Source organism: Hermetia illucens, chromosome 6 (assembly GCF_905115235.1).
Source record: "Hermetia illucens chromosome 6, iHerIll2.2.curated.20191125, whole genome shotgun sequence".
NCBI classification, from domain to species: domain Eukaryota; kingdom Metazoa; phylum Arthropoda; class Insecta; order Diptera; family Stratiomyidae; genus Hermetia; species Hermetia illucens.
The window spans coordinates 56,529,734-56,555,225 of record NC_051854.1 but is presented as its reverse complement, the minus strand read 5'-3'; the positions used below and the strand labels follow the sequence as shown (position 1 = coordinate 56,555,225).

The 25,492-nt window shown below is 40.7% G+C and overlaps 1 protein-coding gene across 2 annotated transcripts in view; it reads left to right on the top strand.

The window, feature by feature from the left end:
* LOC119658949 (axin) overlaps positions 1–25,492 on the top strand; it is a 65,780-nt gene that overhangs the window by 21,961 nt on the left and 18,327 nt on the right. For both annotated transcript variants that reach the window (XM_038066822.1, XM_038066821.1), the window contains exon 3: positions 24,796–25,289. In XM_038066822.1, coding sequence (XP_037922750.1) covers positions 25,206–25,289 — 84 coding nt within the window. In that variant the 5' untranslated portion in view covers positions 24,796–25,205. The remainder of the gene's footprint in view (positions 1–24,795; positions 25,290–25,492) is intronic.

Below are 25,492 nucleotides of genomic sequence, written 5' to 3'. Positions count from 1 at the left end.
TGGATGTTGGGTTGGTGGATTTTGTGAGCTCACAATGGTTAAACGTTAAACGGGCAAGATGAGAGTTCGGAAATAAAAGATATTTGCATATTTGGTCCTTTTTTACTTTTTTGATTTTTTATTAAGGTTTTGTGTGAAACAAAACAAACTGGGAAGTTGGAAGGAAATTCAACTAGTATTATTATAACAACATTATAGAACGGTTAAGGTTTTGTATTTTATATGAATCAATTGCGCTCTAAGACGTGTATGACGTTATAAAGTGGGCTCATCTGCAGAAAGCATGTGAATATCTTATTTTTACCTTTTTAAGGTTTTGTGTAAAACAAAGCTACTTATCACTGATTTTCATTTCATCATCACGAAGGAAAATTACGCAACAGCTAGCCACATGCCCATCTTAATGACTCTGGTGAAATCTTCAAGCGTTGCCTCCAGTTCCAGTTTGTTCCTGATGTCTCAAATGCACATTTGCAGCCAACGTGGAATCTTAATATTATGTGATTCGACATAGAGGACACCTCCGAAACCCTCCAGTTCTATACCAGTATTCCCTAAGGTTATCTCTAGAACCGATGCTAGTCGTGAATGCTGGCGTGTATACCACTTTGTATACTTTTAATCTCTTGCTAAAGATAAATTCAAGAGTGTACTCAATTTTTCGATTGGTTCTTCTGCAGTTCTCGGAGAAAAGTCACAGCGCCTACCTCTCCAGTCTAAAGACTTGCTCCGGTGGAATCCATATATCCTTTTCTTGAAAGTAGTCCGATACTCTCGAGTTCTCCCAAATTCCAATGGAACTTGGACAGCCACGAGATATAAAAGATATAAATAAATATTTTAATTTGGATTAAAAATGATGCTAAGTCCTGATTTTTCACCATTGGTGTCCCAAATTATCTGCATATTTCTTTCTTGCAGACCACCAACTGCCCGCAATGTCATCGTTGGAATTACTGCAGATGCAGCTTTTGCATTGTAGACATTTTCCTTAGCTATCTTAGTGCCTTTGAGCTCCTCTTCAATGTCAGAGTATCGTTCTCTTCTTTCAACATTGTCCGCTTGAGCCTTAGAAGATCTATGTTTAGATCGTTCAAACTTTCCACTATCTTACTCGTTCCTACCCTCTCGGCCACCACAATCTCCAAAACTGAGAGATTTTCTAGCCAAAATATGTATCTTCGGTTTCTCATCGTGCATCATACACGCATTATTATATTACCGAATCCATAATTAATGCGATAGCTATTGTTCTGATTAACTCCTGTACAAACGTCCACCATGATCGTGGAGAGTTTGCTTTTCCTCGCCGTTTTGCAGCTTTGGGAAGGTAGACTATAATCATGTGTGCCCTGGTATATGATCCCCAGCACATATCGGCAACTCTGCTCCCTTCCAGCCTGCAAATAAATAAACTTACCATTTTGAGTCTGTGTCACTAAGGCCTTCTTCTTTTCTGACGTCCCCCGTATACTAAACTTAGATATATTTTTGCTGGTTCTTGTTTTCTCATCTTGAACTTTTGTAGAGTTGTAATCATTCGCAGCAGATCAATGTTCAATTTAGCCCCCCTGTCTGATGTACCAGCCTATGCTTTCGATCGGAGAGAGGAGTTTTTCAACTCCTCAGCTTAGATCCGCAATTTCATAGTAGTAAGGTCATTCCATGTGATTACCGCGACGCGTTAACGGCGAGCAATTAGTTGGGTTCCAAAGGAGAATATGCATTAGTCTATTCTGCAGTCCACTGTTGGACACCCACTTTATTTAATAACAATACGAATTCAGAAACGGTCATAACAATATTCCGTTGGAAGAAAAATTATCTGCGGGATCTGTAATACTGGATACACTGGATACTGGACACAGTATAAAAGACCAAATTATTTAATCAAAATTCTTCAGAGGTTATTGAAATCATTATCATCAACGGCGCAACAACCGATATCCGGTCTAAGCCTGCCTTAATAAGGAACTCCAGACATTCCGGTTTTGCGCCGAGGCCCACCGATTCGACATCTCTAAAAGCTGTCTGGCATGCTGACCTACGCCATCGCTCCATTTCAGGCAGGGTCTGCCTCGTCTTCTTTGTCTACCATAGATATTGCCTTTCCGGGCTGAATCATCCTCATCCATGCGGATTAAGTGTCCCGCCCACCGTAACCTATTGAGCCAAATTTTATCGCTCATAGATTTCGTCGTTATGTAAGCTACCGAATCGTCCATCCTCATGTACGGAGCCAAAAATTCTTCGGAGAATTCTTCTTTCGAACGCGGCCAAGAGTCCACAATTCGCCTGCTCGATCTGGATGAAGCCAGTTTGTACGTCTCAGGTCGTTCTTCCTATGATGTAGATATCGTAATCATAGGCCCTCGCATTTACCTCAACATCACGGATCACTTTCCCCAGGGCCAGGTTAAAGAGGACGCATGATAGGGCATCCCCTTGTCTCAGAATATTCCAGCAGTTTTTCTATCGCTTGCCGCAGAAAGAAAATCTGATCTATTGCTAATTTGCCTGAAGCGAAGCCTCTTTGGTATGGGTCAATGATGTTCTGGGCTTATCCAGCCTACCAAGAGAATATCTTATAGATGGTACTCAGCAACGTGACACCTCTATAATTGCTACACTGCGTGATATCTCCCTTTTTATGCATGAGGCAGATAATGCCCCTTTGCCAGTCGCCAGTCATTGATTCGCAGTATTTGTCCGTCATCCTTACTTGGCGGGAACCTTCAACTCGCTGATGTTCTAGTTGTTGAGCAGCTCATCAAAGTACTCAACCTATCGCTCCAATATACCCATTCTGTTGGAAATCAGATTTTCCTCTTTGTCTCGTCTCTTTGTGTGTAAGGCCTTTTGCGGTTGCTCCCTGTAATTTTCGAGTTCACAGACCTGTTGGTTCTCCCAGGCTTCCGTTTTTCCGTCTGTGAAGTCGCTTCTCCGCTCGCGGGAGTTCGTGATAAGTTTCCGCGCGTGTCCGCGTCCTTTGAGAATACAACATTACTCGGTATGCGGCATTCTTCCGTTCCGTTGCTAGCTTACATTCATCTTCAAACCAGCCGTTCCGACTCTTTTTGCGGCTGGGGCCAAGTAAGTTTGTGGCTGTATTTATGATAACGTTCTTCAGGTGATTGTGTTGATCATTTGTTGATACTTCATCTCCAGGATTTGTGTTGACTGTGGTTATTGCGGCATCCATTTCCCTCTTATAAGTGTTGCGGAGGGCTGTGTTGTTAATGGTGGTGTTGCTATTCGAGCTCGAAGCACCATGCCAACTAGATAGTGATTCGAGTCTATATTGGCCCCTCTATATGTTCTAACATTCATCAAGGCTGAGAGGTAGCAGCGTTCGATCAACACGTGGTTAATGTTGAAAGTGTTTCCGTCTGGAGACGCCCACGTTAGTTTGTGGACCGCTTTCCACGCAAGCCAGGTTTTTCCAACAACCATTTCGTGTAACACTGCTAATTGTATAATCCGTAGTCCGTTATGATTTATATTTTGATGTAAACTATTGGAGCGAACGTATCGCCTAAATATGGGCTCCGTCCCTACTTGTCTGCTAAAATCCCCAAGTATGATTTTGATGTCATATCTGAGACAGGCTTCGAGGGTTCGTTCTACTTCCTCATAGAAAGTATCCTTCTTCGACTCTGCAGTCTCCTCTGTAGAGATGTGAACGTTAATGAGGCTTATAATTCTAAACTTGCCTCGCAAGCGCAGAGTGCATAGCCGTTCGCTTATGTTATCAAAGCCGATAATGGCAATTTTCATTTTTTGGCTGACTAAGAAACCTACTCCGAGCACATGGTTTACTGGATGGCTGCCATAATATATGGTGCAGCGGCTCCAGGAAACTAGTCCCTGTCCAACGCATCTCCTGCAACGCCGTTTTATCAGCCTTATATTAGGACAGGGTATTGGCTAGCCGCTTCGCAGCTCCATCTCTGTACAGGAAGCGCACGTTCCATGAGAAAATGCACAAAACGTTATTCCGTTGTTGTTGCCTGGTTCGTCGTTGTATTATCAGTCCATTCCAAGGCTCCTGTTGTGGCTTCATAACAAGTTGTTTTCCGTGTAGGACTCTACCCACAGACAGAAAAGGGATGAATATTCTTTTTAAAATTGTAGCTCCTATGATAGCCACACATGTGCTGAATCTCTCATTAAAATTTTATTTAAATCGATTGTAACGTTTTCGAAAAATGATGGGTACCGTTTAGAAACATTCAGTTTTAAGAAATACTCGTTTGAAAGTTCCCATGTAATTTACACCACTTCTTGGACAATTTTCCAAAACCGACTGCTCCTCCCTGACTGAAATTCTAGCCTCTTAGCTGCATCGTTCATTCGTTGCTCGGAACGGTAGATCCGGACTTCGTCGAGCCCTCAGCTGCGCGCTTAAATACGTTACTTCCCACATAACGCCAGTATATTCTATGCATGCTCTAGATTTCACTTCTTTCTGTCTTTAAAGCCGTTCCCCCTTAAGTATATACCTCGATAATGCGTACATCGATTACTCGTCTGTCCGGCTAATTCATACAAATACGGAGTTAGTTTTCTTTGTTTTGCACTCCTGATAATTCCCAATATTTCATACCAAATCGTCAGTTCTTTGACCATACGAATTATCGGGATTCTACTGTATATATGGTTGCCATTTATCTCTTAGTGGGGAATTTCACCTTCACGGTTGGCTGAAATGCGCTTCAACTCTTTCGACGACTTCCTGAGATGCCTGTACTCCTCGTCTATTATTCTACGGTAAGCGCTTTTGGGTCAGCTCCCTCACCAGCCATCTTGGGAGAATGGATACCATTGCATGGCGTAACTAGCGATGATATCGTCGTCCCTTCTTAATTTGTGACTTATTCATTCCCACTTCTGCCTTTTGATCATATCGCCCACATGTAACTGTCCTATGCGCGCACTTAGTTCTTCATTCACAATAATATCGATGACAAGATGCAAGTCTGACGCACTCCACTTTGGACCTCAAATCTTTTTCCCGAAATTTCCATAAGAGTAGACGCAATAGATCCGCAGTAACTGCAGGGACAGCAATAAGTAACCAAGCAAGTGGCCTTATTCTGTTTGAGTGCATTGAGGGCCGAGATGATTTCTTTTCTGTTTGGAGGAACAGTCCGCATTTCGTCCACGGGAGGAAGAATCTCACCGGATGTGAAACGGCTAAAACCTGCTCCATCGCCCCTCACAGGACCATCGAAAGATTTGCGACCCCATGCAAATTCTTTCGTGATGTAGTATGTATCTGAAATCATTATGATCTACAGCAGCTTCCGTTTCCCTGGCCATTGCCATACAAATTCCCTTTTGTCACGGCTAACACTACATTGAATTTTCCAGGATTTCACACGGTCGAGATCGTCCCCCGCCATCACTCGTAGCGCTCAACAGGCCCTTTAATCCCTATGATTCATCGATCTGCTTCCACAATTCCGGACTCTGCCAGATCTTATGACGACGCTTCACGACGTGGTCAACCATGCTCGTCTAAGGCTCATGGTTATTCTCAGGTGTCTCTGTCGTCCGATCGACAAGATTCTCACTGTCTAGCAACAGCTTGGTGATAAGAGCGGTCGATGTTGAACTTGGGTGGTTGCAGTTTTGCAATCCTGGCAAAACAACACGCAAGTGAAGGTTAGCGTCTATATGCTACGCACATCCAGGAGGCAACTCCTAAAGTGCCAATCACAACGTGGTCAATTTGATTGTTCATATGGTGTCGGTCAATTGAAACCCAAATTTCCTTATGAGAAGCTCTGTGCTCGAATAATGTGGGGGCTCTTGCCACCGTTGTCGAAGATCCTGTGCACATTAAAGAAACCAATTATAGTCCCATTTCGATAGCCAAAAAGCTTCGTCGTGAAGTAACGAAAAACGGCAAAGAAGGAAGCCTTCTTAAGCCCCAACTGACAAGGTGGATAATTACGTATGCTGCCTAATATTAACCACGAATGTAAAATTAGAATCTTCAAGGGGAAAAACACCTAGAACTCTAGGTAAATCAAATTTTTTTTTCGTTTAAACTTAAACCATATCGTAAGCATCACGTTGCAAAGTTTCATGCAAGTCTGTAAGGTCTCCAATTGCGCAGTCGCTTTCATTGTTTAGGAGCTTAAAACTTCAAATGCGTTTTCCTCAAAACAAAAAGTTTTAAGTTAGCCGGACCGATATCTCGAACAATTTTTGTTCGATTCACTTCAAATTGTTGTTGTATATTCAAAGCAATTCACCCCTCGACACTACGTGCAATTTTTTCCTTATTCTTGACTAAAATTTTATTAAGAATTTTAAATTGATTTTGGATATTTCTTTCAACTATTTTATTAAAAAACGCGGCTGTTTTACATCAATCAATTTAAAAAGAAAATACTAGATAGTGTCGAAGCTGTTCGATTTCTTTTTGTATCAGTACTGTATCTTAAAATTGTGGTAGTTATGGACCCGGCCACACAGCTATGACAGAAAAAGACACCTGTGAAAACACTAGGAAGCTGCTATTGTTTTTGAGCAGCTCTGGTGAAATTTACTATGATTTCACTCTACTTCTATCCTAAACATCTTTTTACGCAATACCGATAAGTTGTTAGGTTTTTTTTAAATGCCAAAGTTTCCTCTATTTTTCGGCCTCTAACGTTGTTTATCCCCTTAAGGATTTACAACAAAATAAGTCTTGAAAACAATGTGAAATCTCGCCACTGCTACTTCTAGTATCAGAAAGATTTAACCATGAAATTTTCAATCCGATATAAAGCATGCATCCCATGTCTGTTCAGTAGGTAAATGCAAATTAGTTTCGAGCTGATTAATGGAGTTTAATTTTTATCCTTTTTAGCTTCGTAAATATCTGCATGTTATTTAAAATCTGTAAAAGCCTCATGTATCATTACGTCTCCATAGACACTACCCACCGCATTGTATCTTATCATTTACGAAAAGCTGGCATTTTTCGGTTGTCCTTCGTGGAGCTCGACATCTATTCTCACTCTGCTTAGGAGGTTATATTGACCCTACAGCACTCTCCCTTAAACTCCTTTTTCTATGTTATTTTCAGAAGAACACTACGTTTCTTGCCCTCTCCTCCTCCTGAAGCCAATGTGTAATTAGTGTTATCTGTGCATTCTCCACACCTCAAAATTTTGCGTCTTATTGCAATTTCATCACTATTTGTATCAAAGCAAATTATGCTCCTTTCTGTGAGGATCATCTTGTGCAAATTGTTCAACACTTTGTCTTCATTATATTATACAAATGAAACAATTAGTCATGTAGAGCCTTTACGTCTAGTGCCAAGTCATTAATTATACTCAGGAGAACATGCAACCATGCCATCGCCCCTATTCATTCCCCAAGATCTACATATCTTTCAACATAATTAAGAATGCACACCTGAAAGCTAATCCCCTCAAAACTCCAATCCTTTGTTATTCACATTCTAAATGAATAATATTAAAATAAGAATACTCGAAACGATAAGAGAAAAATATTCCAGCCATTGCACATAATGGCGAATACACTGAATTTTCTATTCGAGCCAATAAACTAGAAAAAACCATTTCCTCGTCTGACTTTCCCCTAATGTTGCACTTCCTCTCGCAATTGTCTAGATTCCTTTTGTAACATTGTTTGTGGGTTTCCCTTTCACTACTGCTTCATGCCTTTGAGTCGGCACTAAGTGCAAGAAATTTCAGTGTTCGTATGTCGTTAAAAGCTTCTGAAGGTGTTTGAGCGACGCCTCCTGAACTATAACGAGTAGTTACTAGTTCTACGAGAGCATAATTGTCGAGCGAAATGCGCCTGAAACTCCCCCGGCAAACTGAGAATGAAAAGCGCAGGGAAAACTTTTGTGAAGTTTTGCTAAAATGTTTAAGGATGTAATTAGATTTTCTGAATGATGTTTCCCTTCCATTTTGCTTTGTGCCACGCTAATACCCCCCGACGTAATTTCCAGTCCTCCATGTTCCGATTTCTTTGGGACTTTGCCTAATGGCTTCCCGAAAAAGAGATTCTTTCCCAATTTCCGACAAACGGCAATCTCCTCGCTCACTCTGTTTACTTCTAAACTCATGCTCGACACCGTTCCGCGTACGGTGGGTACTCCATGCGCCCGCCTGATTCCCACCCCAGACATTTGTGCACCACTAATGCACTTGCGCCGCAAAGAGAGCTTTCGCCTTTTAGGGTAGCCCGTCACTAGAGCAGTAGTAGTCCTGTTTGTATGAAAAGAAAAGGATACAATGGGAAATCCCTTTTCGGCGTTCGGCTTTGGTGTCCCCTTGCTTCTTTCTAACAAAGAGTGCCGCCATCGCTTTTCAGCACACACAAACATCGGCAACAACAACAACCGGGGACCGTACGAGCTCCGGACTGAAAGAACAGCCCAAAAAGTGCGGCGACGTCGACGACATGTTGTCGCTGTTGCTTTGTATCCTTTGCCTTGGCAACCATAAAAGCCCGAAAAAGAGCCTCGACTTGTCCTCGATGGTGTCCTGTGTGTGCAAGTCATTCTCATCTCCCAGACATAGAGCAGTGCCAATGCCAGGCAACCTGTCGCATTCCACTCCATTTGCCTATAGTGTCGATAATTGTTTGCCGTTGATGTCACAGACACGAGACACCGGCCTCCTAGTTGACATTTTGGTGTGACGCGGTGACAAAGTGTGTTGTGTCTTGTGCCGGTTAATCTGTGCTCGGTGCTCGTTTATCATTGATAATTTGGTGTTTGACAACTTAACCGCAGAGGAGGTGATTGACTCGTGATTCGATGACAAGTTTCCTGGATGCCTTGAACCTTTACCTGGCATGTCAAGGACTCCGATTGCCATTATATATTTCAAATTGAATACCGCCATGTGCAAACTCGAGTTTTGATAGACCTTTTTCAAAGAAAACATTTTGTTGGCTGAGTCCCTTTTTTGTATGAGCACCGTTCATCCAATTTGGCAGTTCTTTCCCATAATGCTCGTCATGCTAGTGAAGCGTATCATTGAACAACGTTCGTGTTTCCTACCCAGTGCAATGTTTTTTTCTTTCGCATTGAATTTTCAAAATTAATCTCCTACAAAACGGTAGCACAAAGGATCCGGTTTCATGCATCATCTTCGCCCAGAAAGGTAAGGCAAATCATAATTTCGTGATGAATGATGAAGGCTGTGCTATGATGCTATGTATTGTGCCTGGCTTTCGCTGACGGGGATGTTTGCAAGTAATAATCCCAGTCGCGATGTATGTGCATTCTGCTGGAAAACATTCTCAAAAAGTTTTGTTTCCAAGCCCTTTAGAACAGACAGAACAGATGTTATGTTTTTCCACCATCGAAAAATTGGTTTTGATTATATTTCGATGTCGATTGAAGGCTTGTTTGTGTGGGTCCTGGTGAAATGATGGCTATATGGGGATTGTGATGATGGACATTTCTTTATGGGTGTCAAACAGAGCAGAAAATATAGTAAAATTGCTTTGTGAAATATTAAATTATCTTATGAATGCACATCCAATTGGTATCTTCGCCAAGTCCTAAAATACTGAGATTTCGTCCTTGGAGAAATTTATATGAGCCCAACAATTAGATAACTTTGTAACCTGCGAATATACTTAAGTATCTTCAAACATTCATTGAAACTGAAAAGCTCGGAACTATATCTGAGACAATGATCAGCGTTAAGGGGGTCATCCGCCGAATCCAAATTTTGTTTGGCATCAATATAGATATAGTGCAGAATATATGGGCAAAGTGACTTTTTGATATTCGGAGTCGTTCGGAAAAGCGAAAAAAAAACAGCCTTTACACGGGATGACCCCCTTAATTGAAGAAAAACTCAGCCATTAGTCGGGATAAAGCTTACGGTCGGTTATCTATAATATCTCCTGCTTTTTAGGTTTCAAGTTTAGTTATCCGAGTTTGACCAGAACACTTGGTTAATCCGAAAATCTCGAGTATTTTCAGTTTGATCCTATATCTGTACTCCTGTCACATTCGATGGGTTTGCGGTTCCATCAACCTTTCTATTGCTATTAATGCCATTATGATGGCTATCCATGTACTTAGATTTCTTTTGTCAGAGTCTCAATTTAGATCGGTTCGGAGGTAATGTAATAGGCTGATTGTCAAAAACGATATTCATCTTAACGCACTTGGGGGTATAGACATAATCTGCTTCCTATGCTTACAGATAACCCCAAAAATGATACCTTGTCCCATACAAGTTATTGATAGCGGCAAGTTCGATTTTGCATATGATAAACTCCCCTATAACATAGGACATCAACCCCAACAACGGGTAATCGTTTTCGTTCCTGACAATGTGTTTCAGCTCCACTAGGATTTGAAGAGTTTTGCGTCATTTCATTTTAGCAATGATATTATTGCCATATCTCATTATGTCGCCTTTGTACACTCGCAAAGAAAACAAGCAAGAAAGCAACCTTAACATGATACAAATGGAGCTATATTTCTAAATTTTGGACTAAATACTGAAGACGGATCAAGTGCTTTTATTGCGTAGAATAACATCAGTTTTCGTGCTACCATTAGCATACACAAAGATTAAAAATTGATCAACCTTTTCAATGTTCTGGCCCTTAATGCAAGTAGGAAGAGTGCAATGACCTGTCAGATCGAAAATTTTAGTTTTGTTGGTATTTATCGTCAGTTCGACTCTGCGTGCCTCTTTCTTCAAATACAGAGATCATGATCCATGACTCGCCAATCTCACCATTGTAGTTGAGGTAATTGAGGCAATGCGGCATAGCCCAATAGAGCCCTCCACGTCCTCTAGCCAAGACAACATGCAGGTTGTCACTGACGAGAACACAAATGTCGGTAATAAAATTGAACACTGCCGGATTCTGATTTGGATTTCGAATTCCTCAATGATTCTACGTCGATCAAGCACTTAACGCTATTATGATAACTATTAATTTGTCTGGAGCGCCCCTCCACCGCATATATGTTACTTCCCTATTGACGCCATATCGATGAAAAGCATATGGGGCGGTGTTCTAAAACCAGTTCAATGCCCAACAAAGAATCGAAAGGTATGTGGTCGATGGAGGAGAATCCAGAGCAGACACCAGCCTGCCTGCTGTCAAAAAATTCTCAAGAATTTACTTTAGTGGTTATCTTTGTCGTAATAGGAAATAAACAAATGCCTCTCGAATTGTCCCCTCCAAAACGGGTCCCTTTCCTCGAAATTCAAACGTTCATCCCTTTCTACTTCCTGCGAAATATATCAGATTCCCAGGATTTAGAGTAAGTCCAAGTCCAGTAGCAGCTCTTGAGAGTTCGAGGGGCTCCAAAAATACCATCAAGATAGGCGGTTTTAATCAAAAAGTGCGTTGATGGCGAAGCGAACTTTATTTCTATTTGGAGGAGTAGTCCATCGCCGCATGTCACGCTGACTAGCTATTTCATATGTGTGGCCAATCTTTTTCGAGGTTTGTTTCTGGCCAGTTGAAATCCAACTGTCCTTATAGCAGGCTTTGTACTCGAACAATGTATGGTAACCATTTTTCCCCAACACATGCTCGAGACATTTAAATTCATACAATAGGTTTGTAAAATACAAAAGCATACATTTTTGTCTCTCCTAATGTTGAAAGACTCCTTAAGTTTTTTACATTCTTCAATGTCTTTGTCACGATTAAAATGAAATCAACTTGAGTTACGTTACCTATGTCATTTCGTCATCATCATTTGATATGTAATTCAATTCTAAGATAGGCTAGCAACTTTTTGGCTAAAATTTCTTCCACTTTGGGCAATAGGTTGATGTTATGCGCTTATAGAGATAAGTCGAAGGTCAACTGTCTTGATCTTCCCATTCTTCTAATTCTCCTCCTATTAATGATGATTAAGTGACGGTGGTTAGATCCTTATTTTTGTCGAATATTTCATACAACTCTTGACAATATCTAGCTCACAATTAGTCTACATTCCATGTTGATCCTATTGACCTTCTGCAAAATGTGAGGTATCAGATTAGTACTTTCTAAAGCTGGCCTCAATTCTGCAATTTGATGGAACGGGGGGAGGACAGGGGCTGAAAAGTGGTCATTTCTTTCACGAACCCATTCTCAGAACCTACCGAAAAATCTGAAAAAAATAACAAAAGCTCCGAAATACCCTCTACATCCATATCTGTTCAAATAAAGTTAATAATAGTACTTAGTATAGCCGTAAGTTCTGTCAGCCCGTTCATATCGAATTTCTCTTGGGCCGCACAAATTAGTAACACATCCCCTCTGTGGGTGTTTAAGGCAAAACCTCTGAGCACTCAGACCCTAGCGGTCGATTTTACTCGATTCCCTTGTCTAAGGGAATATTCCGGATTCGTTTATGGTTTCCGTTAGTGGATGTGGTACTACCCACTACAGTTGTAGTACATGAGCACCAAAAATCTGATGTCTGATGTGGAAATATTCGGGCACTCAGATAGAAAATATTCCGTGGATGCCGCTTCCTCATTACAGGATCGATACGTCTCATCTTGGATAATTCATATTCTGAAGATGTGCCCAACTAGTGAATTATGGACAGTTAAAATACCCTTCCCAAGTCTTCCTACTTTTCGACAGAATGAACTTTGCCGTATGTTTGTTTGGTTCTGGCAGGAAAAGTTTGATATGTTTAACAGCATTAAGCTTGTTCCCAGTTTTTGCTAATGCTAATGACCCCCCAATTGTTGGTTCCGGTCCGGGTACCGTGGAAATTGAGCCCTCTTTTGCTAAAGCATCCCAGATTTCATTTCCCTCTACACCACAATAACCGGGTACCCAGAATAGTTCCATCGAATTGAATCTAGAAACAGAGTTCAATCTACATTCCTGAATGATTTTTGAAGTGATCAAAGGATTGCTAAACACCCTCAATGTAGCTTGACTATCGCTAGAGATTGCAATGCGCTTGCCCTTCAATCGCTCGTCAATCCAGATTGTCGCCCTTAGAATCGAATACACATCAGCCTGAAAGACTATTGTATTCGAGAGGTAGGCTCCTGCGCCAGAGCACTGTTCTGTTTTTGAGCCATCGGTTTAGAAGACATTAGTACATCCTGACACGCACTCTTCGGGTTCGTCCCACTTTTCTCTTCATTTCAAGATAACTTTATATTTTCTTCCAATTGAGGTTTGATTTAGGAAATAGCCGAAATTTTAAGTGAAAGATTTGCCTACGGTCCCGAAATACGTATTTGCATACATTACCAAATACTTTTAGCCAATAAAAAGGAAAATATCTCTTCCTCTGTGCCCCCACGTCCATTGTCTCACCATATATCTAATCGAATTAGTCTATGAACTGCTCTCATTGCAGTGTTCTGAATAAACAAATCCAAGGGCTGCAAATTGAGTAATGCATTTAAAGCCGTGCCGGATGTCATGCTCATAGCCCCGCTGATACCCAGACACACAGCGAAAATTATTTTGTTTCACCTTAACCCACCACACTACGCTTCGCTTTCTTGCGTCAGCTTTCTCTGGATATCTCCGCACTTGCTGTTGTATCAACGCCCATGTCCTCATTCCCAAGAAACTTCGCGTTCTTTCGCAGTGCTTTCCGTTGTCGGCGCCTGGGATTCCTCCAAGTTTTACGGTACCCAGGCTGCATGAATCTGATTCCACATACCGGAATTAGACCCGTTGCGTCCGCATCACCAGCTTCCCTTTTCTGGTAGACGCGGAGGAGAAGTTTCCGACAGGCAAGCCTGTAGTCCCTTCTCCTTTGTGGCTGAAGTCTCCTTCTGCTGAGCCTTTCTCTCTCGTTTTTTGAAAGAGTCATGCAACATTAAGGAAGTTGCGGTGCTATCCTTTCTTCCACAGATTTCTCCATGGGGGGAATATGAATCTGATAAGGCATCCAAAATCCGTGCCTCGGCCACGAACTGATTTATCATAATTGCGGGGGGTTTCGATGGCTGTGACTTCTTACGTTTTCGCGTAAACATCGTGATATTCTCTTTACCGACGAGAAAATCTTTACAATCGAAGAAAAAGTTAATAAACAAAACTATAGGGCATGCGCCTGAAGTTGTTGCAAATCGAATAAGAAAATGCCATGAGGCCTGCGAGGTCACCACCCCATTAGCGTAATGGTCTGTTGGGGAGTTTCTTACTTTGGGGCTACCGATATTGATTTCTGCGAAGCTGGCGTAAAAAGGAATTAAAGCGTGTACCAAACCATGTTAAAAGAGGTTGTTGAACCCTTTAACGATAATTTATTCACCGGGACGAATTGATGCTTTGAACGAAATTCAGCACCGGCGCACAAAACCAAACGAATCCAAACGAATAGCTGACAGAGCACGTTCACGATTTCATCCCCGTAATCCCGAATTGAATCCCCTAAAGTAACGGCTGTGGAACAAGCTTGAGCAGATTGCTTGCCTAAGTCGACATACAACTTTAAGTAGTTTGAAAGCGCGTTTAGTGAAGGTTACAAATGCGCTCCGCAATGTCCGTGGAGCAGAGACTTCAAGCTTGTATAAACGCGGGGAGCGGTTATTTTGAAAGATTTTTTTAATGAAATGTCTATATAGTTTTGTCTTTTCTGTATTAATTGCGAAGAATCTACTCTATTAGTTGGTGAGAAATAAAGATTTGTGTGACTGACAGAATTTGTTTTTATACTGCGTATATTACTATCATTTTTAGTAATTGACTGTAACACCACCCTTAAGTTCATTCTAGAAACATGAAACATAAAAATGCAATAATATAGACTATAATATAAACCATGAGCTTATCAAGTTTGGTGGAAATCGCACTATTACTAACAAAGTTGTAATAGGTCAACGTTGTCACTTCAGTGCAAATTCTAAGACTTTGAGTGTCAATATCACGCTAAAGCGAGTATTCCGACAAAATATATGTATATACATTAGACGCTAGGCACAAGTGGAACAAATATCCACCTTAATATTTTTATATAAGAAATGCACAAAGCCTTTCATACCTGAAGCGTCATTTTTCTGGTTTCCCGAATTGTTTATTGATAATGAATAATGGTATAATTTGATGATTTAATCAAGAATTTCATGAAACCCCAGAACTTTATTAATTGTTGGCTCTTGATGATATTTATTACAGTTTTGATTTTTCACTATTTTCTAAGTTCATCTTGTAATATTACTCGTAAAGTTGTCATTTTCATTTTTTCCAATTCCTCGTTGAAATGTTCTTATTTCCTTGAATATTTTGTTAGCTACTCGTCGAAGGTTATTTCATAATTCTCTCTTCCTCCTTGTTCCTCCTTTCGCCTGGGTTATTTGTACATTACTTGTGCGTTTTGTTGTTGATAATAAGCGCTTTCTGATATTCACCGTCGAGTCAGTTATGATATTTATCCAACCACTTCTGACATATTTTGATCGAGTGTTTTAGATCATATCAGATGTTAATGAGCCGGCTTCTAAGTTCTTCTTCCGTTATTGCCTCATGTTTTAATTTTCTGGAGATGTCGTTGTCATTTCCTAAGTGGACTTGTATGGAAAGCATGACGATATTCCACAGTCTCCTTCTGCTGCTTTGCGGCTTTCTCATACTGGAGTGATGTTCGCTTGCTATGTTCTCTACCTTTTCTTCTTGTCATCTATCTTGAATTTCCACTCCTTTATAACGAATCCACTTCGAAATTTTCGAATTTGACTTTTGCATATTTCGCAATCCAAGAAAAGAGGGAGGGGGGGTGGTATAGCGCGTCAACCAGACATACGCGGTTCACTAAAGTCTCTTTATTTCCCTCTGGACTTCCGGAGATGCCTACAGGGTTCGGCGCGAAGTGCAAGAAACTACTCTGATTTCGGAAAACCTTATCTATATTTTAAGCCTTCTGTGGTATTTTAACTAAAGTTCCGCCCTATTCTTACACTCTGAGTCCCAGTTAATAGTCGTTTCTGTGAATTTTCCAAACCATCTCTCAAAACTCCTTTAACTCTGTGTACGTTGTCGATCTCATATGCTTGTTGTCTTTTGTTAACTCCTTTGCTTGTACTTCTTATCAATATCGTAATAGACTCTTTCAATATTAATTTGATTATTTTCTGCTATAAGTTCTTTAGCAATACGCTTCTACGAACAATGTTGTCAAAAAGTAGTATAGGTCCCAAGACGAAAGCGTGTGGGAATGCCTTGAGAGACTGAATACACTCGGCTCGTCCAACAAGCTCTGGATACTTTGGGTTAAAGGCCATGTTGAGTTGAACGAATCTGTATAAAACCCACATTTAACAATAACAAGGGACTACGGATTATCCAACTACCAGCGTAAATAGTCATTCGAACTACCGGATTTGCGTGGAAAGAGATCCACAGACACAGGTGTTTTTCCTGAGGTGACTACTTTCAACCAAATTCCTCACGCGCTAATTGAACGCCACAACTCAACCTAAATGTCAGAATACATAGGAGGGTGAGTATATACAATGATCATCTCGTTGGCGTGGTACTTCTCGCTCTCGCAATTATATGGGAATAAATCACAATTTAAAGTCCGGCTGACGCTGACAACGGAACGGAATAATGCTGTATTCCATAGCAATCCAACAATCTCAAAGAATTCGACTTTATAAAAAAAAAGAAAATAACAGGTCTGTGAGCACGAGAAGTAATGGGAACAAGTTTTATTAGCAAACCTAGACAAAGATAAGTGCAAATTGGAGTAATAGGCTGAGTACTTTGATGAACTCCTCAACACAAAGAATATTGGCGAGTTAGAGGTATACAAATACTGCCACCACCAACAACCAAGAAACGGTCCATACATCAGCTTAAGAATGCAGAATCAAGTCGCCAGGAGCCGATGAAATTACAGCCGAACTGGTTAAATATGAAGATGACCAACTAAACCAAGCAATTAATCAACTTATGCTCAAGATCACAGACAGCGAATCAATGCCTGATAACTGGTAACGAGACAGGAGGAAATATCACTCGGTAGAGTATTTAAAGGGGTATTAAGTTGTTGAACACCATCTATAAGATATTCTTCGCTATCCTGCTATGTCAAATAGACAAATTCGTCGAGAATATAATACAAACATACCAAAGATGGTTAACTCCAGGCGAATCAACAACAAATCAGACTTTCTCTCTATGACAATTTATTGAAAACAGTTGGAATATGGTCAATGGTTGCCTCATCTTTTCGTCGACTACAAGGCTCTCTATGATAGCATTTCCAGGGTAAAATAGTATATAACCATGACGAAATTTCATACCCCAACAAAATCAACAAGAACGATTAGGCTGATGCTGGCCAATGTACGATGCCACATAACAGTAGGAGGATCACTCTCCAAACTTTTCACCAGGTATCCGCTGAAATGTGTACAAAAGGCAGTGTTCTTTCTAAGTCCATCCAACTGTTGAAAATACTAACTAATGAGAAGAACTAACAGGCAGATGGCACGAGATTTTGCCCACGTTAATGAAAACAATACGAACTACATAGTGCCAAAGTCAACAACGACATCAAATAGCACTGATCAACTGAACACAATAAAGATAGAACGCTTCATCTTTGAAACATTTGAGAATCTCTTCTATCAAAGGTTGAAAATCGTTACTGATAACAACTTTAATGACGAAATCCGTGCACGCTTGTTGGCAGCCAATAGACCCTATTTCAGCTTACAAAAACTGTTCCGCTGGAAACGTCCTACCTTAAGGTTCAAGCCAGTAATGTACAAGACAATAACCTTGCTAGATATTTTCCTCGAAGTCAAAATCGTTTCTTTGTGAATAAAATCGGGCCCAATAAGCTACGATGAGCGGTTGATCTAAACCGTGTGGGTGAGAATGGTTCGCTTCGGAATGTCTATAGGGGCAATATATATGATAAAAAAGAAAGTAGCAAACCCTGCCATGATAAGATGCTGCTAAGGATATCGAATTGGTGGAGCTCGGCGCAAAACCGCGAATTTCTTATTAAGGCTGGCCTAGAACGGATACCAGTTGTTGTGCCGTTGATGATAATGAATGTTGTCAATTAAAGTTTCAATGCTAAAACTTTAAATGGTTTATTAAAAATCAAGAAATACACATCTTCAGCAGTTGTCGAATACTTCTAAATTCATTTAACAAATCTTCAAATGTATCCGCCATCTATAAGTTAATTTTAGCTTATAGTTTTAAAATGAGCACCATCACCCACCAACTAGCTTTTTCTAGACTTGCTTGACAATTGAATGACCCTAATAATAATGGGGGTGAGTAGTATTTTTTTATGCGCCAGTTAATTCAAATGTCTATCATCGCGAATATTCAACTACTATTTACAGTTATATTATCAGAGTTACCTAGAATGCGACGAAGTGCTTCAGAATCTTGGACTAGTGTGTCACAACCAACAAGTTAGTGCATCTTAGCACCTGCTCTGAATTGCTAACCTAGAAAATACAATTCCCATTCAAAAGTTATATATTTTATCTGGCAATATATTCTACCCCCTAGCAGACACTGTAACATACATCCTTTTATTGGTGCGTACCCCGAAATGTACTTCTCAGACTTAATTGTCATATAGCTACTTCAACATATTATAGCCGAGTTTGTTCACGAGGGACTCTTTGCAAATTCTTAAGGGCATTCCAGGTAGTCGTTTTAAAATTGTATGAGCCATTTCTCCGCGCACCCACAGAACCATCCTTAGACTTAGTTTACCAAAGCAAAACACTGTTAGGATGTGTACTATGTATACTACATCTAATCCTGCTTTTAAAACTCCACCAACTACCAATAACTGACATAAACTTCGTAATGAACGCTATTACCCAATTGAGTTAGTCTTCATTTCTTTTCATTCAATTCCTAAGTACAAAACTTTTATAGTAGGCATAGAAAAGTTTATCAAATTGTCACTAAATAGAGTGAACAGTTTAATCCTTCCGCTGAAAGAATGAATGAAACAGTTGCTCAGCATATTCATTAGAAAGCTAACCATAATCCAAGCGTCGAGGCTTGAAAACTAAAGGCAAACACTACAACTCCTGCGAAGTAGGTCATACCTGTAGGTTCATTCCGCACATTTTCTTTTTGTTAGCTCCGCAGGCTTGCTGGAAATCTGTTTACGCTAAAAGGATTAAGCAAACAACTTGAATAGGACCAAGTAGATTTAACTCTGTGATAATATCGTCCAACCGATGTCATACAATGGCTTCTTCGCAGCAAAACTTCGCCTCATCTTTTCACTAGATTGTGCTGATTTTGCAGTTTTTTACAATTAAAATTCAATTATTTTCGACTTAAAAATTTGCTGGTCGATTTGGAACTCCTTAATTATAATCCACTTACCTGTTAACAATGCATACTCTACTCCTTGCAGAATCAATTCAGTTACTCCTCATCCGAACAGGGTGGTTGGGTAGCACAACGCCATACCAAGAGCTGTTACAAACACCACTCACAGCATACGTAACGTATGTATAGGACAGGGTGAACTTTCTAAAACGAGCCCGTTCCTTTTCATCGCACCCATTCACAAACCGTTCAAAGGATTCATCAAGTCACCGTATCGAACATCTTCGGGCATTTTTGGGCTGTTGCATTCAATTGTGCGCCACAATGGCCGCTTATCTGAACGCTGTCCCCTCCATAGAAAGGGAAACGTGAACGAACGGCGGCGCTTTGTAGTGAGCAGCATTGGTCGATTGCACCGACCAATCGCAAACAGCTTCAAGATGGCCGCTTTGATTATTTCCCTGCTTACGACAGTGCTTTTGGTTTGCTGCTTTGGGTAGAATCGTGCACGGAGAGTACGTTCGGGGCGAACGAAAAATGGGTAAACGAAAGCGAGCATGGAAAGGCGGGTGAATGGGAGAATGGCGGCGACTGATGGCTTTTATCGTAGCCTCGAGCACAATGCAAAGATTACGAGCGAAACGATACGACGAATTGCTCGGATTCTTCGGGAGTTGCTCGCTGCCTTTGCTCCTTTTTAACTTTCAAGTATACGTGTGCCGGCCTGTGTGGAGGGTCCTTCAGCGACTTGATGCATAGTTGAGAAATAAGGAGATTTCTTGAATATTAAGTCATTTCACGAGAAATCCGCATTCTGCATTTTACAATTAAAATCAATGGGAACGGCAACTTGTAAGAAATAAAGACTTAGGACGATCCGGAGATTGGAAGTTTGTTTGCAGGACGTCTTTCCCGTTTGTCGGATTCAAAGCAATTAGAGGAGATTACGTACAGAATGCTGACAAAAGGGAAGTCTTTGTGTCGAGAAAGCATTTTGTAATTGATGCTCAAGAAGGATACTCTCGATAAAATCTTGCTCTCTTATTAAAGTTGAATGTTTCTATGGGAATTCGGAATGCGGCAGTAACTTACTATTTTGTTGCTGCAACTACGCAAAGTGGAACTTGATTTTTAGCAAATAGTGAACTTTCTCAAACCAAATATGATGGGAAACGTATCTGAAAATAATACTCAATTAAAAATGCAATTTTTTCGTAATGCGGTAGTGGTTGCAAACGCTAGAAAGCTACTAGAGTGCAATCTAGATCATCGGTCTGTGACTGTTGTCTTTAATTTAAATATTCGCTGGTTAATATGTTTCACTACAATAGGTAGTAGTCGGTCCCAAGCCCGGTTGGGGAGCTGAATGGCTTCAGTCTGAATGGCTGTATGCCACCGCAGCGTCTCAGGGGGTAGATCAGAAAAGTGCAGGAACTTTGAATTCTTACAGATTGCTCACTGAGGAAGCTATCACCACACCTGGTGGGTCTAAAATGCAAATTAATCTAATGTGAGGTCCGGTACGGATAACCGGCCTGAGTCATTTGACTTGGTGACTGGATCGGGCTCCAATAAGGGCCAGCACGGCGCCGAAGCCGCTAGTCGTGAGGCGGTTCGACGTCTAGACGCCACGACGACCAGGAGCATTGTTGCGCTTGCTGCAGCTGTTTCGCCACAATCTGGGGCGAACACTTCAGCAAATGGACTGAGGAAATGAACCTCTTTATCATCCGCTCCTATTATAATATAACGGCGAGGGCGGGTAAGAAAATCAAAGCAGCAGCGAACAAGGCTGCAGCTGGAATCTCGGCGTTGAGTAGGCTAATGGGAAACATTGGGGGTCCTACGTCTAGGAGGTGACGCCTCCTGATAAGTTCAACGCAGTCTGTCCCGCTCTACGGCGCAGAGGTATGAGCCGACGCTCTTTGCATGGGGGTATATCGTAAACGTCTCGCGCAAGTACAGAGACGGGGAGCTTTACGGGTGGCGTCTGCGTACCGCACTGTCTCTGAATCGGCCGTGATGGTGATCGCAGGAGCGATTCCCGTTGTCTTTCTGTCTAAGGAGCGTCAAACCATATACAAGCGCAAGGGAGGTTGTTGCTCGTGAAGAACGTCAACGCACCCTAGACGAGTGGCATCATCCCTTGGCAAAATGAAACTAGAGGCAGATGGACAGCGCGGCTCATTGCAACTTAGGTGCGTGGCTGAATAGGAAGCATGGTAAGATTGACTATTTCCTTGCCCAATTATTAAGTGGTCATGGAGGTTTTCAGTTTTACCGGCACAAGATTGGAAAGACGCGATCTCCGGATTGTGGTTTTGCAATGGAGTTGTGGACGACGCCCATCACACTTTTTGACAGGTGGAGCCGTGTTGCCCAGTACGTTCGAGTCTTTCTCGCTGCTAAGAAAATAGAGCTCGACCGGTGGACGAGAAGGATGGCAAGGGGTGCCTTGAACTGACAGTTCACTTCCTCCTGTCCGCTCCCGTTGGTGAAAGGAATTCCCTGATTTGAAGGCTCCGCAAGGCGAGAGCTCGGGGCCTAGCCCAAAGTAATGTGACAAACGGTTCCAGGCTAGCTCCCTGACAATGGAGAGGTGTTTAGTTGGTACTCCGACGACGTACCGAACCGGAAGTCCAACACTGTGTGCATAAATGCATTCACCATTACCGCTCACTACCTCAGTGAAAGTAGTATGTGCAATATTCCATTGAAAAAATTTTCTTTTAAAAATTACGACAAGTTCAAGCTTGTGTGCTTTTCATGGAATTCAATACATCGAAAAGGAGCTACGAAAAAGGGAGATAAGAAACAAAAAGGATTTAAAATATCACATAAAGGATGTTTAGAGCTCTATTTGTGCGGAAGTCGCCAAGAAGTTTGTAGGGTCGAAGAAAAGAAGACTTCTCGTAGTTGTAAAAGCTAATGATCAACACACCAAATACTAATTTACCCAATTGTTGACATAAATCTATTTTCTTTTTATTAAATTTGAAATATCTAACTTTTTTTGGCTGTGCAAAACACAAATTTTTTGGTTTTATCACTATTTTAAAATAGACACATAAAGAATGTTGGTTTTCTTTCAAGAATTTATTTAAAAAATATCATCGAGCTTTCGAGATATTTGCTTTTAAATTGTAACTGTTCAACTTTTTAATTGGTTCACTGTACATGCAGAATATTAAACAACCAAATATAAACAAGTCGGGAAACTGGAAGCTGGACACTTCAGGTACCCAAGCTTTTGTGTATTTCTTATATAAAGACATTTGAGAGTGCATTTGTCCCGTTAATACGTATCACGTAATATATGCATATATTATGTGAGAGTATCCACTTTCGGGTGACATTGACATTCATTCATCCTATAGTGTACTACTGTAGTGTACCGTTACGGTCTTGAATGATGTGCTCTAATACACTTCAAGGCCCTGATCCAATGTGGAAATAAGACCCTCACATCTTTTGACCAGCACGTATCATAAAAGACAAGCACTGCATTGATTTCGGCTGCCTCGCTTAACCCTATATTTCGTCTAGCACCAGCAATATCCACACATCAATTAGCAGTCGAACGATAACATTACGTATCAAATTAAAACAAAGAATCTGCATCCACCTATTCACTTGCACCCGAAATAATTTTCCTAGCCGAAAACGAGCCCAAAGCCAACACAAAGTCAGCCCAAAGCAACCCAAGAAAACAAGTCATTATTATCATCAACGGCGCAACAACCAGTATCCCGTCTAGGCCAGCCTTAATAAGGAACTCCAGACATCCCGGTTTTGCACCGAGGTCCATCAATTCGATATCCCTAAAAGCTGTCTGGCGTCCTGACCTACGCTTTCGCTCCATCTTAGACAGGGTCTGCCTCGTTTTCTTTTTCTACCAAAGATATTGCCTTAGACTTTCCGGACTGGATCATCTTCATCCATATGGATCAAGTGACCCGCCCACCGTAACCTATTGAGCCGGATTTTATCCACAACCGGACGGTCATGGTATCGCTCATAGATTTCGTAGTTATGTAGGCTACGGAATCGTCCATCCTCATGTAGGAGGCCAAAAATTCTTCGGAAGATTCTTGTCTCAAACGCGGCGCAATTCTTCTTGCTAAGAACCCAAGTCTTCGAGAAATACATGAGGACTGGCAAGATCATTGTCTTGTACAGTAAGAGCTTTGACCCTATGGTGAGACGTTTGGAGCGGAACAGTTTCTGTAAACTGAAATAGGCTCTGTTGGCTGACAACAACCGTGCGCGGATTTCCTCATCGTAACTGCTATCGATTGTGATTTTCGACCCTAGATACGAGAAATTATCAACGGCCTCAATGTTGTATTCTCCTATCCTTATTCTTCCTATAGTAACCTTAACAAAAATAGACTCACAAGCGATGCTCACCGTCGGCATCAGCTCGGCACTCGACAACTGCCGCCGTCACTTATGCTACGAAGAACTGTGATGTTTTCTGATTTGACATTACATTGCAAAACATTGCTTTTCAGTTAGGTAATATCATCATTTTTGTAATGCGATGATGATGATAATAGGGGATGCGGTGATGCAAGGTAGCGCGATGATGAAAGGTGATGCGATGATGCTGGGTGATGTTGTAATGTTTGGTGATATTTTGATCGTGCTCGTTGATGGTAATATGATATTACACTTATTAGGTAATATCACTTGTAATATTACATACATTATCTAGCGATCTCTATAAAACATTTTATGACCTGATGAGTGCAAAATTGTTTTGTATGCGGGCAGAGGGTCCCGCAACTACGTAAAGTGCCCACCTCATTTCGGTTTTGAACCCACGTATACATTAAAAACGATTAAGCACGGATCTATCATAGCATTATGATGGGGGATTGCTTTCCATTCTATGGTGTAGGTCAGGAGGAAATTTCATCAAGATGATGGCCCGAAACATACCAGCAAAAATGAAAAAAGTGTTTTGAGGATAATAGAGTGTAGTTGTTAAAGTGGGCAGCCTCAACCCTATTAAAAACATATGGGCTGATGTTAAGGATGTCATTAGTGTTGCAAAACCTAAGAACAACAACGACCTTTGTACATGGTTTAAGAATCATGGAGTGTCATTTGTTCAGAGCGATGCCAACTAATTCCCAATTCCTTCTTAATTCTGGCAATCGATGGTTTTTTTTCGGTCGTGGCAATCCTTTCAATACGTTCATAATTGCAACTGATATATTGTTGGTTTCCTTGCCCTTCTCAGAAATTTATGTATCCTTCTTGAAAATATAAGCCATCGTACTCTGGATTTCATATTACCTAGATTAGATTTCTCCAAGCTATTAATCGCTCCTAATGGCAAACGATTTTTTTTAAAAGGAAGCCTGGAAAGCAATAGCCGCCAACCTCCAAGATCAATTTGATATTCATTTATGAGTAATGGTTTCTTTCACAAACTCAAATCACAAGGAAATAATTTCTAACAAATAGTTATTAGTTTATTTCTTCATGAATAACAATTTAATTACAATTAATCCTTTTTTCCAGGCCTTGTCATATGCCTTCCGATGATTTTATAAACTCTTCATTGTTTCCACGACTATATAGTTAATTTGAAACCCTAATTGTGTAATAAAATTGTTTTTTTAAATATCGTACGTCCAGAACATGGTATACATAAATAATTACTTAATTCATTAATAAATCACATAAAATATGTGATATGATTGCCAGTAATGAGGATTAATAATATTTAATTGCAATAAAAATATTGACAATGAACAATCAATAATTGGATATTACTCGTTGTAAAGAATAAAAACGATTTAAGCAGTGACTATGAATCATAAATTCACTAAGGCAAAGGATAAAATAAAAATTGAATAAGTAATCAGGAAAAAGGACAAACACGTCGCTTTCAAACAAAAAGCAGAGGAGCAGGACTGCATCCAGTTGGCATGAGCCATACTCCAAAATATTCTGACGATGAATGTAGTGGACCTCGGCCACGAGTCCCAGGTGGAGAAAGTCGCATTACAAAGGTACATATTTCCTTTTTTCGATTAATATTATCAATTTATTTATTATAACTATCTTGTATTGGTTATGCACAATTTGGTAGTTTGAAAAAAGGTCAATTAATGTAACTTTAAAGCCTATGAATTGTAGGGTTCAAGAGTAGTGAGAATAGAGGGAAGAAGACTTTGATGATATATTGTGTAATATATATATATCTGCTTCGCAT